The 15,965-nt window shown below is 29.8% G+C and overlaps 1 protein-coding gene across 1 annotated transcript in view; it reads right to left on the reverse strand.

Annotated features, from left to right (window-relative positions):
• LOC129957177 (carbonic anhydrase-related protein 10-like) overlaps positions 1 to 15,965 on the reverse strand; it is a 765,422-nt gene that overhangs the window by 109,645 nt on the left and 639,812 nt on the right. The window contains exons 5-6 of the mRNA XM_056069369.1: positions 14,729 to 14,824; positions 13,997 to 14,063 (exon numbers count right to left, since the gene is read on the reverse strand). Coding sequence (XP_055925344.1) covers positions 13,997 to 14,063; positions 14,729 to 14,824 — 163 coding nt within the window. The remainder of the gene's footprint in view (positions 1 to 13,996; positions 14,064 to 14,728; positions 14,825 to 15,965) is intronic.

Below are 15,965 nucleotides of genomic sequence, written 5' to 3' on the forward strand. Positions count from 1 at the left end.
GACATGCTATTTTGATGTGAGAATGAAATTTACCATTGTTCTGAGCAATCAATGTGGTAAAACGTGACTACCGGTGTAACATGTGTGTCCATCCGTGTTTGTGTTATCCCTACATCGAAAAGACCTGCTATTTTGCTGTGAGAATGAAATTTACTTTAGTTCTGAGCAATCAGTGTGGTAAAACGGACTACCGGAGTAACATGTGTGTCCATTCGTGTTTGTGTTATCTCTACATCGAACAGACATGCTATTTTGATGTGAGAATGAAATTTACCATTGTTCTGAGCAATCAATGTGGTAAAAAGTGACAACAGGAGTAATATATGTGTCCATCAGTTTTTATATCATCCGTACAAAAAATAGCATTTTGTTCTGAGATTGAAATTTGCCCTTATGTGGAGCAATCAATGTGGCGAGAAGTGATTGTTGGAGTAACATGTCAGTCCATCTGTGTTCATGTTATCCATATATATAACAGATTTCTCATTTTGTTCTGTGAATTAAATTTTCTTTGTACTGAAGTACAGAACATTTAATGTATATTGATTGCTACTATCCAATCTTAAATACAGTTTTCATAGAAGATCACGAAATTGCTTAAAATGTAATAAATATTTCTGCATGAAAATTGACAATTTAATAAGTAGTATTTAAAATTGCTAATCAACATTTTTTTCTATACGAAAATCATCATTAACATTGTCTACTAAAATTTACAATTTCAAACGGATTTTCATATGCATCCCTTAAATTTATAATGTTTTTTGATTTCCATATTTATAAGAATAAGAGAATTTGCTTCCACACCATCTACGGGTAACTTCAATGTTGGTCGAATTATTTTGAGTAAGTTAAGATTAAAGAGCCGATTCTTTTTTTTTGCTAAATTCATGCCATTTTTTGCAAAAATTAAATATTTTAAAAATTTTTTTTAAATGTTTGTGGTTGTTGTGCTTATTGGTGCAAAAGCTATTCTTGGCCATACTGTGCCAATTCATAATATTTGAACAGTTTTTCTCTATAATACCATCGGAGTTTAGTTTCTAAGTTTATTCTTGGTGGAAATTATATCGATTTTTAAATTTAAATTGTTATTCATTTTAATCCACTTTACATATTTAAATGCTATTTTTTCAAATTCTAATCCTTAATAGAATTTTCTTAATAAAAACGTCATAAATTAAAATATGATGCATGTTATTTGTTGAAATTATATATGATAATTTCTCGATATGTTCTGCAGTTTCTGAACTAGAAAATTAATAATCAATTCAATTAGAAATGTTTTATAGTTGCCCTAATATTTCACAATGGAAAAAAATGGAAATTTTATATCTATGATAGAAACCCCCAATATTTAAAGAGAGGATAGATATAAAGCTTATTGTTTAGTTCAGGAACTAGATGATAAATTTCTTAGGCTATCTCAAAATGTCAAGCAAATCATTTGCAAACCTTTAAACGAAACAATATTTTGCTTTATTTCTCTTTTTAGCGAAATAAAAACTCTTTCCTCCAATTTTTTTATTAAAAAAATGTTAGTTAACTTGATTATTTTAGTATCATTTATAATTTTTAAAAATCTTTTTATGTAGAAATTCAAATGCAAAACTATTTTAGAACGCTTTTTCAAAAACAATTCATCCTCAAAATGTAATCACATACTTTAAGAGACATTTTATTTTGATGTTACTTCTCTTGCAATGCCAGACACATAGTAAGTGGTTAAAATCACGTCATTTTAAAACGTAAACATAATAATTTTAATGCATAGTTAACATAGGGAATTAAAGACAAGATCAAGAAATTTTTTAAATGTCTGGAACGCATTAGAACCCAAGAAAATGAAAAAGCACATAGTTCTTTAAATTTTAAATTGTCGAATGGAACAGACCAATTTCTAATTATTAAATATGCATCTCGTACTTTAAGAAAATGTTTAATTATTACCAAGGAAACAAAATAAAAACCATTTAATAAAAGTTTACAGAAGACTATACGATGAAAAAAACTATTAAGATTATAAATTAAAATTTCTTTCACTTATATTTATTATATATGCCAATGCTTTCAAATTAAATTATATAGAGTGCCACATACTCAACTCGATTAAATGTTAATAATATTTTTTTTTGAAAATAAATAAATTTTAAAATCTGCATTATTGAGGAACAATTAAATAAATTTTAAGGGGTAATCTTTGTAAATGCTATATGAGGGGAAAATTCTACTCTTGATTATTTTTAGTTAATAGCAGCAAAGATTCTTATTGAACTAATTGATTGTCTAGACGGCAAATACCTTGTGTAAATGTTAAAAGTTTTAAACAGAATCTCGTGAAAAATAAGTTTTGTTTAAATATTTAAATGAATATTTCTAAATTTAAATTAATCATTAGGTTTTAAATGTAATGTCATAAGTTATTTTGCAAATTTTGATGGATACAAGAAATAGCAATTTCGCTAAATGTTAAAGAAAATGTTCATAATACCTACCGAATTAAAAGTCTTAAATTTTCTACATTTAAAAAAAAATATTTTCTTGCCTTGTCTAATGAATTTCTTATATTGTCTAGTAATGAATTTCATGCTTTGACACTCATGTATTATCTAAAGGAAATTAATTTCAGACATAAATTGTAGTATTATGAAATAACATGCGTTTGCCGCACTTGTTCAAACTGGACGGTTATTCTTATTCTTTCTTTATTTTCTATATCGTGTTCAAATATTTTTGAATAACATTCTTTAATATGTAGTTACACAAATTGCAATTCATGATTTTCGAAGGAGGCTTTTAAACTTTCCAAACTAGTCGCTTTTGACAGCTATTTGGTACGTAAGAAATATATGTTGAACTTCATTTCACTTCGATCGTTTAGATATTTAATATTAAAATTTTGTATCAATCTTTAGGACAGATAATAAGTAAAATCCCTACTTAAAAAAACTTTCTTTATACAAAAATGTCAAATTCGTTCAGAACATGTAATGAAAATTCTGTCATTATTATTATTTTCACATTAATATGAAAGCCTAATTTAAAAAAAAATAATAAATGAATTTTTGTCTGGAATTGTATATTACCCAGAAAATTTTAGAATGAAAGCTTTATATATCAAAAATAATATTAAATGTATTTAGATTAACATACTTTTTTCAATATACCGATTGGTTTATATCACATTGACGTATACCCTAAGAAAATGAAAAATAAAAATAAAGTTGAACAGAAGCATTTTTCTTTGACAAATGATGTTAAACCAATGAAAAATAAAATGTATAACGTATATAATAAGTTCTGGAGGTCTCCGAGATTGCAAATTTCCAGACAAACCAATCTGATTCGATATAAAACTACTTCTAATTTGGTTCCGTGGTTGAATTCCTTCAGTTTCTCATGGTTTGAAGAAGATCAGACAACGAAGATTCTCAGAAGGCATTTAAAAATTCTGGAATCATAAAACGAAAAGGAAAGATTAGGTATCTTTTTTTCCCATTTTTAGGTATCTTTTTTTTCCCCTCTTTCTCTGGAAGCCTGATGGGAAAAATTGTCTTTCCTCTTTCCGTTTTAAAAGAAATTCGCGTGCTCGGAAGACTTTTTTTTTTCCATCTCCGGTAGCCCTGACCTAGCAATTATTTTCTATTAGGGTGGGCCAAATTCAGAGAATAGGGGTGGCGGGAAGACTGAGGGGGAATAATTGGATTCGGAAAATGACAGGTGCGTCCCTCCGTGTAATGGGCTTTGCTCTTTTCGTAAAACGGAAAAAGACGAAAATGCTCGCCATCCTTTCTTCTTTCACGTCTTGAGCATTTTGGAATTTCTTTTCTCAAACTGAAAGGTTATTTCACTTGGAGACAATAAGTTAAAAGTATCTGGAATTCGGAGACAAATGACTTGGAAAAATTTCGCTCTTCTTGATCAATAGAATATCTGTCAAAGATGATCTATTCTATATTATTATTGAAATATGGACAAATGCTGTTTCTTTTTTTAGTTTCGCAGTTTATTTAAAAGTAGTCTCTATGTGCTTCCAAAAATGGCTCAGTAAAAAAAAAATATATATATATATATATTTTTGACCATCTTGAATTTACAGACCATAAGTTAAAAGTATCTGGAATTCGGAGACAAATGACTTGGAAAAATTTCGCTCTTCTTGATCAATAGAATATCTGTCAAAGATGATCTATTCTATATTATTATTGAAATATGGACAAATGCTGTTTCTTTTTTTAATTTAGCAGTTTATTTAAAAGTAGTCTCTATGTGCTTCCAAAAATGGCTCAGTAAAAAATATATATATATATATATTTGACCATCTTGAATTTATAGACCATAAGTTAAAAGTATCTGGAATTCGGAGACAAATGATTTTGAAAAATTTCGCTCTTCTTGATCAATAGAATATCTGTCAAAGATGATCTACTCTATATTATTATTGAAATAAGAACAAATGCTGTTTCTTTTTTTAGTTTCGCAGTTTATTTAAAAGTAGTCTCTATGTGCTTCCAAAAATGGCTCAGTAAAAAAAAAATATATATTTTTGACCATCTTGAATCTACAGACCATAAGTTAAAAGTATCTGGAATTCGGAGACAAATGATTTTGAAAAATTTCGCTCTTCTTGATCAAAAGAATATCTGTCAAAGATGATCTATTCTATATTATTATTAAAATAAAGACAAATACTGTTTCTTTTTTTAGTTTTTGCAGTTTATTTAAAAGTAGTCTCTATGTGCTTCAGTAAAAATTTTTTTGATCATCTTGAATTTACAGACCGTAAGTTAAAAGTTTCTGGAATCCGCAGACAAATAATTTGGAAATTTTTTTTTGCAACTCTTGATCAGTAGAATATCTGTCAAAGATGACTTATTCTATACTGTTATTAATTTAATGATAAATATAAAAGTTTTATTGTTCTCGCAGTTTATTTGAAAGCAGTTTTTATATACTTTTGGAAACGAATCAGTAAAAGTATTTTTCTGAGCATTTTGAGTTTAGAGACAGAAAGAAAAAAGCATCTGGGATTCGGATGCAAGTGATTTAAAACTTTTTCCACTTCTTGATCAGTTTTATTCAGTTTTATCAGAAGTTTATCTATTCTATACTGTTATTGATGAAGTGAGAAACACAGAGTTTTATAGTTCTCGCGGTTTACTTGAAAGCAGTTATTATGAGCTTCGGGCAAAGAATTAGAAAAAATATTTTTCTGACCACCTTGAATTTAGGAACAAAAAGTTAAAAGTCCTTGGAATTCAGAGATAAATGATTTAGATAAAATTTCAATTTCTTGAATAATGGAATATTTGGCAAAAGATGATCTGTTCTATGCATTATTGATGTAATGACAGATGCAAAAAAATTTTCAAACCTAGAGTTTATTTGAAAGCAACTTCACTGTGTCTCGAGAAAGGACTTATTTGTGATCATCTTGCATTTAAAAGTAAGATAAAAGTATCTCTAATTTAGAAACAGGTGATTAGAATTTATTTATTTTTTTACTTAAAGAATTGAATGTCTGGTAAAGATGATCGATTTTTTGTTATCGTTGATGTAATAAGAGAAGATTTTTAAGTCTAGAAAATTTGCTTGGGAATTTGTGTATATATTTGATCATCTTGCCTTTCGAGAGAATAGATTAAAAGTATCTGAATTTCAAATAAATAAATAAATTTTCATCTCTTGAATGATAAAAATTATGGCAATGAGGATCTACTTTATACTTTTATTATATACCATAAAATGTGGTACAAATTACTTTAAAAATTTAAATTGTATCCCTCGGAATGATTTTTTTCCCAAAAGTCTTTAATGAATATTTTAATGAAATAAAAAAATTATCAGGATTTTGAAGTTTTTCAGCTATAAATTCCATAAATATTCATGCCCAAAACTCATTTTTACAGTATTTTAAAATTTAAAAAAAATGTCTTTTTAATAGTAAAATTTAACTATAGAGAGTTTTCAACCTAAATTTTGACATTTTTTTTAAAAAAAATATTCTTTCTATAATTTTCAGCAATATGCTCATTTGCTAACGAAATCTAAATTTTTTTCTACGTTAATGAAGTATTTCATCGTTCTGGCATTTTACTATTTTTTGAATTTAAGGAAGAGAAAATCCTTTTAATATTTCTGCTGTTACTTGAGTAATAAAAAAAAATCCTAGTTGAAGTATTTAAGAAAAGAAAGGGCAATTAATTAAACAGATAATTTCAGCTTAAAGGTTCCATGAAAAAATATCACAGCTTTAATGTCAGCAAACACTTATGTCTGAATATAGTTTGTTGTCTAATCATGAAAATCAAATTATGGAAAAGCGATAACACAACAAACCTTTCCGACAAACCACATGGCGATCAAATTCGGTTGTTTCCACAAATAATAAAAAAGAAAGTATGTATGTGCACATGTGAATCTTGGCAATCTGCAGGGGAGATTGATTGATCTAAAAATACCATACTTGGAATATATATACTTTGGAGGTTGGTAATTTGCAAAGATAATTTGATAATTTTTATTACAGTCTTAATTGAATGAAAATAAAGTGAAAATTTAGCGTTTTTCTCACAATAACTTTTGAAAATATAATTGCAGAAAAATAATTTTTACATTATTTAAATTTTTTTTTAAAAAAACTGTATTTTAAATGAAGTCTATTTGATAGTCGTGAAAATTTTTCTTGAATGCTTGCAATTTTTTAATATAATTTTGACTTTATCAATAGAAACAAATTATTGTCTTTCGTAAGTTCCTTCGGAAGTTTGCTTCATTAAATTTCATTACGTCTTTTCATCAAATTTAATTGCGTAATTTTCTTCCTTGTTTAAAACAAAGGAAGAAGGATTCTATATTTAGAAATGAAATAGAGAAAAAAAAAACATTGACGAATTCTTAGTACTGAGAACGATAGAAGATATTGAATTAGTCAGAAACATTTCTATACACAAGGTACAACACAAATGTAAAGCTACTAAAAAAGCACGGCTTTAATTTTAATGACAATCTGATTCTTAAGACGATCTTTTTGACGTAATCTTAGTCATAAAGTTATGTCTAAGTCACATTAAATACAAACACTGTTCTTGCGAAACAACTGGGTGTCAAATGTGACTAATTACAGAATAAATGATACATATATGGTATATTATCATCACTGCATCATCAGGGCTAAAATATCTGTTTGAGACATTTAACAACAATAATCTAATGGTTATGTGCCTTATGATTTGAGCCAATATTTTTCGAATCAAACTGGTGAATTTGCCAGATATTAAAGTCTCACAACTGCATTTAACAACCGTAAATAAAGAATGTAAATAACTATAACATCAAGATGAGTCAGAATCAACGAACAGAGTTTGATGCCAGGAAACACAGACTCATTAATCTTGTCTATGCAGATCTTTTTGAAATCATCTTTTCATAAAGAAATACGCTGCCAAACTATCACAAAAAGATTGAATAAATGATGAGTTTGTGTGTAAACATTAAGATATCTGCAAAAAAAGTTTAGCTAGAAATCGGATGATGAATATATGTTAGTTAATGCTAGTTACTCCATTGAAAGATTTCCGTGCATAATGGAAACACCCATTTTTTAAAAGTGGCGATATTAATTATGTCTGGGATGCATTCTACAAAAAAAAAAAAAAAAAAAAAAAAAAAAATCAGTTTATTTGAAATAAATGCAAAGCAATCCATCTATAGAGATATTTTTAAAATGTTTTGTTAATTAATAAATATTGAATATGTTATATATTCTTTCAAAACGCTGCGCGATCCAGTGTTTCACAATTGTAATATTGTTTCCTTGCGAAGTTAATTTCATAGTAAAAATGAATGTTTTACAGATATTTTTTAGCGTATCTTGCTGAAAATTTGGCAACTTGCCAACAAAAACGATTGTTATCGAAAATACAAGAGTTATGGCGGTAACTCTATTAAATACTTACAGATGACATCTTGGAATCTCAAAATTTTCATATTTCTTTCCATAAATTTTCATTTATGGAAACCCTAAACGTGAACGTATGAAGAGTTTTTTTTTGCTGTCGTCGCTTTTGCCGGTGTGTTTTATTTATTTCTGCAAGTGCTGTCTTCGACTGTTTTTTGCTACCTGTAATATATGTTTTCTTGTGAAATAAAATATCGTAATATTTTATCGAGTTTGTTTGATTACTCGACTTTCCTTCACAGGTAGCATTATCCTTACATTCACATTCATTTCGAGTTTATATTAGCTACATTAATAATTCGTATTGAATTAATATGTTAGAAATTTTGCAACATGAACATTAGTCAGATGATAACGATAGCCCCTAAACCAGTTCTTCCACGCTTCCTCATTATAATTCCGGAAGAATTCGACATCATTTTTAATATAAATATTCGCTTATATGAAACATCCTTTTTGAAAACTAATTTCGAATCTTACTTCCAGATACAAAATCAGTTTTTAAAAAAGAGGTTTCATGTAAGAACAGATCTCACCGTAATATTTCTTTAGACACTGCATTCGATTTAAATAAAATCAAGACCTTCTTTTAGCCCTTTAGAATAATCTTAAGCTGTATACTACTACCCATCCTGAAGCACACGGATAAATAAGAATGACCGTATTGCCGCCACAGCATTGACGGAAACTAAAGTTGAGTCCTATGGTCAAACACCGGCCACGGTACAACCCCTCCTATGGGAGGTACGTCCTATCATCTGTATGGAGTAGCTGATTGCACAGCATTTCTATACCCACCTAGGTGGGGAGAACCACCATAAAGGAAGCTTTTCATCCGCATGTCTGAGGTAACCTCCGGTGGAAGAGTTTTTTAATATAAAAAGACATTATGTTTTCTGAGATGAATACGTAATATTTGTATCTTAGATAAAATAATAGCAGGAATTAAGTTTAGTCAAAATAACTTGGAAGGGCTTAAGAATCTCATATGTACTTTATGTTCTACAGAAATATGCAATATACAGTACACTCCCGATTATCCACGGAATTGGGTGGCGCGGCCGCCGCGGATAACAAAAATCGCGGATAATCCAAAAAAAGCTAAAAACGGGTATAGCAAAAGAGAAAACAGTCATTCCAACTTTGAAAAATCGTTTTAGGTACAATAAAATGTAAAATAAACAGCAGGAAATGTTTAACTAACGCTTACTATTTTAGTATATCACTCAAAACTAACCTAAAATGCATTTTGTTAATGAAAATAGAAAAGTGCTTTGTACTTACGAGGGGCGTCAAGGATACACAGAAAAATTAATACATGTGTACTGTTTTAATACTGTAATGTATTATGTAATTACAAATCATAACTGTAAAACTGCACCTTTTTTGAAAAAATCAGTAAAAAAAAAAAAAAAAATCTTTGTGAGGCAGGCGCGGATAATCGGCGGATAATCGGGAGTCTACTGTATTATACATTGTTGAATACATTATAATTGAAAATTCTTCCAAAGATTATATTATACTGTCCAGCATGCTTTATTTCATGACAGAATACAGTCGAAAAGCAAGAAATATAGAAATTGTCCAATTCGATACCACACAATTTAATAGCAAATCAAAAGAGTTCATCAATAACAGTTAATAACAGTTCAAAGCATTGTTGTGCAAATTACAACTAAAGAATTAGCTTCCCGAACACACTTCAAAGATAGAAATTGCCCCACTGACTGGCGTTAGTTCACTCTTTCTCTTTCTCTTCCTCGCATTCTTATATTTTCTAGAAGAAGATATGTATTTTTCTAGAAGGATCTCGGATTTCGTCTCCCAATTTTTGTATTGTCGAGAACCTCAAAATCATTGACCTAGTATCCATTCAGCAGTCTCTAAGATAACTGTAAAACTATCTTTCTTTCTATGAGATTAACTACGAAGGGTAACCATACTACAGACTCGAACAGCATCGGACAGTAAATATCTCAAGTAAGCTGTGCCATTTAAAGTGTAGATGAAATGATTTAGTAGATATTTGAGTGATGGAAATTAAAAATATTTATTTTTAATTTCACCCACTTTCTATATGCCTTCTTAAAGGGACTCTCTGACTCGAACAAACACACGCATATCATATTTGACAAGAGTTCTCCATATGTGTCAAATACTAGTTAAATTTTACTGTTCTTCACATTTTGATTGAACAGTGTTAATTTAATTCTACCGTGCTTGCTTTTCCATTAATCTTTCTAAATTTACAATATTTTTAATGGGTGAAAAAATAAGTCGAATATTTTAAATTCTTAAATCTCTTTTTGCTTTCTAATTATATTTAGCATTCTTAAAACATTGTATATATTTTTTTTAATTTTAGATTTACGCTGAAAAATTCGCTTTAGAATTACGCTGAAAATTGAATTTTTTATCAATCTCTACATATTTCATTCACTTCGATCTTCTAGAAATCCTTTAAGTACAACTGTTCTTTTAATTTCAATAATATGTTTTTTGCAACTTAATCAGGAATTGCTCTTTTATTGAAAAAATCAAAATATAAAAATATTTTAAAAGAAGTTTTATGTCTCCTATCACTTATAAAAACACTTAATGTTTTCTTTAGTAGGATTAAAATTAATTTTTCCACATATTTTAATTAGGGCAAAAGTTCAGCCAGGACAAATACATTAAAGTCAGAAGTTGAAATGAAAAGTGTCATAATTAGAGATAAAACCTAAATGGTTTAGTACATACACCCACTATCATACGAAGGTAATGTAGTATTTGAGAACTTAATAACGAAAAGAACATTTAATGTTTTTCATTTATCGTTATTACTGTGGGATTGGCTAACTAATCTGGAACTGTGTTATTAGAAGCAAGCCTCAATGGATCTTTAACTAGTTATGTATTCCAAAGTCTATTTGAAAGATAGAAACCTTATGATATTCTTCAGCGCTGAAAACTTCATCTGTATTTCAATTTAATATGTATTTCGAATATATGAATATCATAAAATATTGTATATGCATATATATGTAATAATATTTATTAAACAATTCGAATTAAGATTTTAATTAATAATATTAGCAGTTACTATTTATTTATTATTAAGAAATACCCATGGTATTTTTGACAATTTTATTGCTCTGAATTTTATTTTATAATTTATTTCAATTTTTTGAAGTGGTTTTTTTTCAGTTTATCTTGATGAAATATCGTCTGAGCAATATGGAATAAGATTTAAATATCCATGTTTTCTTTACATTTATTTACTTATTTATTTATTATTGATATTTTTATTTTATTATTATTTTGTAGCTATTAATTCTGTAATATGAAAATTCATTCAATTATCATAAACATGGCTTTTATGTACTGAAAAATAAATAAAATTGCATATCCTTTTTTTAAAACTTTGAATAAGGGAACTAAATAGTAAATTGTCAATAAAGGATTGGTGTGAAATTTATAGGATTATATATCTAGGATATCAATTAAATATTATTCAACAAACCACAACTTTCAGCAACACTAAAAATAGATTATTCCATTTAAAATATATTCTCAATGCAGAAAAAAAATGAATTTATTTCCAAATTTATTGTCATTTGTCATGAGTTCAAATAAATATAGACTGAAAAATATTTACTTCTGTAATCTTTTACATAAAGACAAATAAAATAGCTGAATTCTTTTAGTACTTTTAGAGAATATAAAACATTCAAAAGTTTCTTGACATTAAAAATTTAAACTAATTCCGTTTGTCCAAAATAGAGAAATTATTTGTAGTTCATGGAAAGATAAATTTTCGAATGAATTCGAAAAGTTTATTTTAAAAAAATAAGAAAGACATACAACCACAAGATCTGCCCTAAGGACCTTTAGTTCGAAAAAAAAAATTAAGATCCTTTGGAAACGTATCCACAGACAAGAAATATCGACAAAATAATTTTTTTTTAAATATTTTTTTCTCTTAAAAGTTTAGAAAAGCCTGAATAAATACGGAGAAAAGAAAAAAAGAAAGAAATACATTACTTTCTGATCTCTTAAAATCCTGGACGCAAAAGTTAAATATTTTTTCTATCAATTTATAGCACATGCAGATGTTCTTAGGGGTTTAAGAAAGCTATCAAAAAGGATGATGAAAGTTAAAGTAACAAAAAGTACTACTCGGTAAGAAAAAAATGGAATGGAATAACATTTTCCTCACGTTGTGATTTTTTTTATTCTATTCTAGGAAGGAAACATAACAAAAAAAAGAAAACTTTCAGCACAGAGAGAGAGAAGAAAAAAAAAAGTGATTATCTCGACCAAGAGTTGGAAAAAGATATTATAATCGATAATCGGTTTAGCAGCCAGCAACGTCCGAAAAATGTTGAGAAAATCAAAGCTTAGACAACGGTAAACAAAGAAACAAAAGAAGCGGCGGGAAATGGTTCAAGCAGACGATCGAAGACCAGGAGAAAGCTGTTGCCATTTACAGGTGTGTAAACTTTTAACGTTCGGATCAAAGATCTCTAAGCAGAAAGGAATTGATCGATAGCAGAAGAAAACCTCTTTTCTTCTCTTAATTTTGAGGTTTCTTTGGTTTGGTCGGGTTTTTTTTGTGAAAGAATATCACCCGGAAGACATTTTATTTATATCATAAAAACAACACGAAAGAGACGTAAAAGAGACAAACAGTATTTCTTAAGGTTGGCAAATGGAAAGAGGTTCTGCACAATATTTTTGTTTTGGTTACTATTCTTAGTTTTACTGTGGTTTGTGGCAACGGAATACTCACTTCATATTCTCCAGAAGAAAATATAGCCAAATATAACAGACGTTTTTTTTTTTTTTTTTTTTTTTTTTCCAAATCTGTTTCGCCATAAAAAATTCAGTTGTTGGAAAAAAATGAATTTCTTACTAAAAGTTACGCATAAACAGGGTTACTTTTCGACATAATCGTAGTGAATATTCAGGTAATTATTTTATTGGTTGACCAAGTTTCTGATTCTATCTGTTTGGAAGAAATCTGATTTACCTAACTGACTAATGTATGAATCTTCTCGGCAAATTACGTTTAAAAGTGATCATGATTGCATACAACTTAGATTCGAATGAATTCCATCTCTTTTTGAATTGAATAATTGGCTCTGAATTCAGAAAGAAAGTATCATACTAATTTTGGAGCTTCAAAGAAGTGCTGAGTCTTATCTCAAATCACCGGCAGCAATTTTCTCAGAAGAAAGAAACCTGATTCACCTAACTGACTAATGTATGAATCTTCACGGCAAATTATGTCTAAAAGTGATCATGATTTCATACAAAGATTCGAACGAATTTTATCTCTTTTTGAATTGAATAATTGGCTCTGAATTCAGAAAGAAAGTGTCATACTAATTTTGGAGCTTCAAAGAAGTGCTGAGTCTTATCTCAAATCACCGGCAGCAATTTTCTCAAAAGGAAGGAACCTGATTCACCTAATTGACTAATGCATGAATCTCCAAGGCAAATTATGTCTAAAAGTACTCGTGATTTCGTACAACTTAGATTCGAATCTGAAAATGAGGATGAGGAGAATGAGGATATAGACGAATATCTTTTTTGTTTGAAAATGATCCATTTATAGAATAAATTAAGTATTAGTATAATCAATTTTTTCAGATTAATAAAGCAGACTGATAGGCCAATTCTTTCATATAGGCTAATAATAGGCGACTACTGCAAAGTAATTTAAACACTGAAAGATATGACTCACTTTTATTTTCAAATCCACTGTCATTGTACTAGAAACCCCATGAATTTTTCTTTAATAGTTTGAGCATTTTCTTAGAAATTGTGTTTTTTTTTCGCTTCAAATATATTTATTTCTAACAAAAAAAATATCAGGCTTTGTTCAGCGTCATGGTTTCAAAGATGTTTGAAAAAGAGTAAAAGTTACTTAAAATCCTCATTAAACAATTTCTTTCTATTTCCCCTTCTTATTGTAGGCAGTTGTGGCAATATGCTAAGAAATTATATTAATTAAAGTTATAGATTAATAAAAATTGACATTGTACTTACCTTTGTAAATGATATGCTGAAGTTGACTTGTTAGGAGACGCAATTCCATATTTGAAGGTTCGCCAATCTAAATCAAGGAACAAAAACAAATAAATACATAATAATAAATAAATACATAAACACATACTGGAATAAGGAATAAACATGGAATAACATTAAGGGAGTGAGTTATTTTTATACATTGATATTAATTACTTCAGAAATTGTACAAATAGGTTAACATCATACTTAATCTAAAATTAATGAAATAAATATATTTCTTTATTATAATGAAGTTGACACGAAAAATATCCAATTTAATATACTTAAACAGGATATTCAAGATATAATTATACATCCAAAAAGGACTTTTTTTAAACAAATATTTAAAAATTACTGTTGTTGTTGTTACTTATGGCATATCATAAGCCCTCTGACAGTTATCTGTCAGCGATTTAAGTCGAGTGAGCGTCTCTTGTTTTTTCAGTAAAGCCAACGAGGGCTAAGAGTACGATTTAGCTACTTCATGCATCACATTCACTTGCACAAAACCTTTTTACAGGCAGGGGGGCACATTCACGCACCTTACAGATAGAACACAGAAGAAGAACAGCAACCATGCTCTAACCAGGACGCCCAGAACACGAGGTAAACGCGCTACCCCTATGCCAGGACTCCAACTTAAAAATTAATAGAAATATTATATTTGAATTGATTAAAAGTGCTTTGAAATTGTGTTGATATTATATTTACCTGAACCAGGAGGGCTAATCCAACGAGACCTTGAGACATCTGTGAAGCTTCACTCATGTTTCCATACAAATCTGAATTATAACCATAAATTTGCACCTATAAAAAAATACAAAGTGACTGTCATTTTCAAGTAAAAAATTAATGTCATTCGAATAAGAGTGTTCATATATATAGAAATACTCACTCTTTCAAATGTATATGTCTACTATGAAGTAATTTTTTGGGTGACTTTTAAATAATTAATTAAAAAGAAAAGAAAGCGATATATATATATATATATATATACACACTCAAGAACCAAAACATTATGACCACCTGTCAATAACGAGTTGGCCTACCTTTGGCGCGCAACACAGCTTCAACCCGCCTTGGCATGGATGCCACAAGTCCTTGGTAAATGGCCGGAGACAGATTGTACCAAATGTTTAAGCAACGATCACGCAAATACGAGATATTCGAATTGGTGGTCTTTGAACTCTGAGCTGCCGTCCCATGTCATCCCAAAGGTGTTCTATCGGATTGAGAGCCGGTCAGTTAGGCGGCCAGGACATTAACTGGAATTCAGCATCATGTTCCTGGAACCACTCCAACACAATTTTAGCCTTGTGACACGGGGAGTTGTCCTGTTGGAACATTCCATTTCCAGCTGGAAAAACAGAGGCCATGTAAGGGTGCAACTGGTTCGCAATGATGTTCAGATACCCTGTAGCATTCATGGCATGCTCTACCACAACTACGGGTCCCAGAGACGCCCAAGAGAACGTCCCCCAAAGCATAATACCGCCACCATCGGTCTGTGTATGACCTACTGTACATTGAGGGAGCAACTGTTCGCCTGGAAGACGGCGTATCTTGACGCGGCCATCGGCGTGATGCATGACAAACCGTGATTCATCTGACCAGACAACTCTCTCCCACTGATTCATGGACCAGTCACGATGTTCCCGGGCCCAGCGCAGGCGCAGTTGGCGATGACGCTTGACCAGCAAAGGCACAGGAGTGGGGCGTTTGCTGCGTAGCCCCATATCCAACAGTGTAAGCTGAACAGTGTGCTCCGATACTATTCTACTTGGCCCTGCATTGTATTGGGCTGTCAGGTGAGCCACTGTCTGGCTCCGGTTTTGCTTCACCATGCGAGACAGTCTCCAACGACCTTTTTCTTTGATAGCGTGTGGACGTACAACCACCATGTCGCCTACTGCTGCTTTCACCAACATTCATCCACTTTGCATAAGTG

This window comes from Argiope bruennichi, chromosome 11 (genome assembly GCF_947563725.1).
Source record: "Argiope bruennichi chromosome 11, qqArgBrue1.1, whole genome shotgun sequence".
In the NCBI taxonomy this organism is placed as follows: Eukaryota; Metazoa; Arthropoda; class Arachnida; order Araneae; family Araneidae; genus Argiope; species Argiope bruennichi.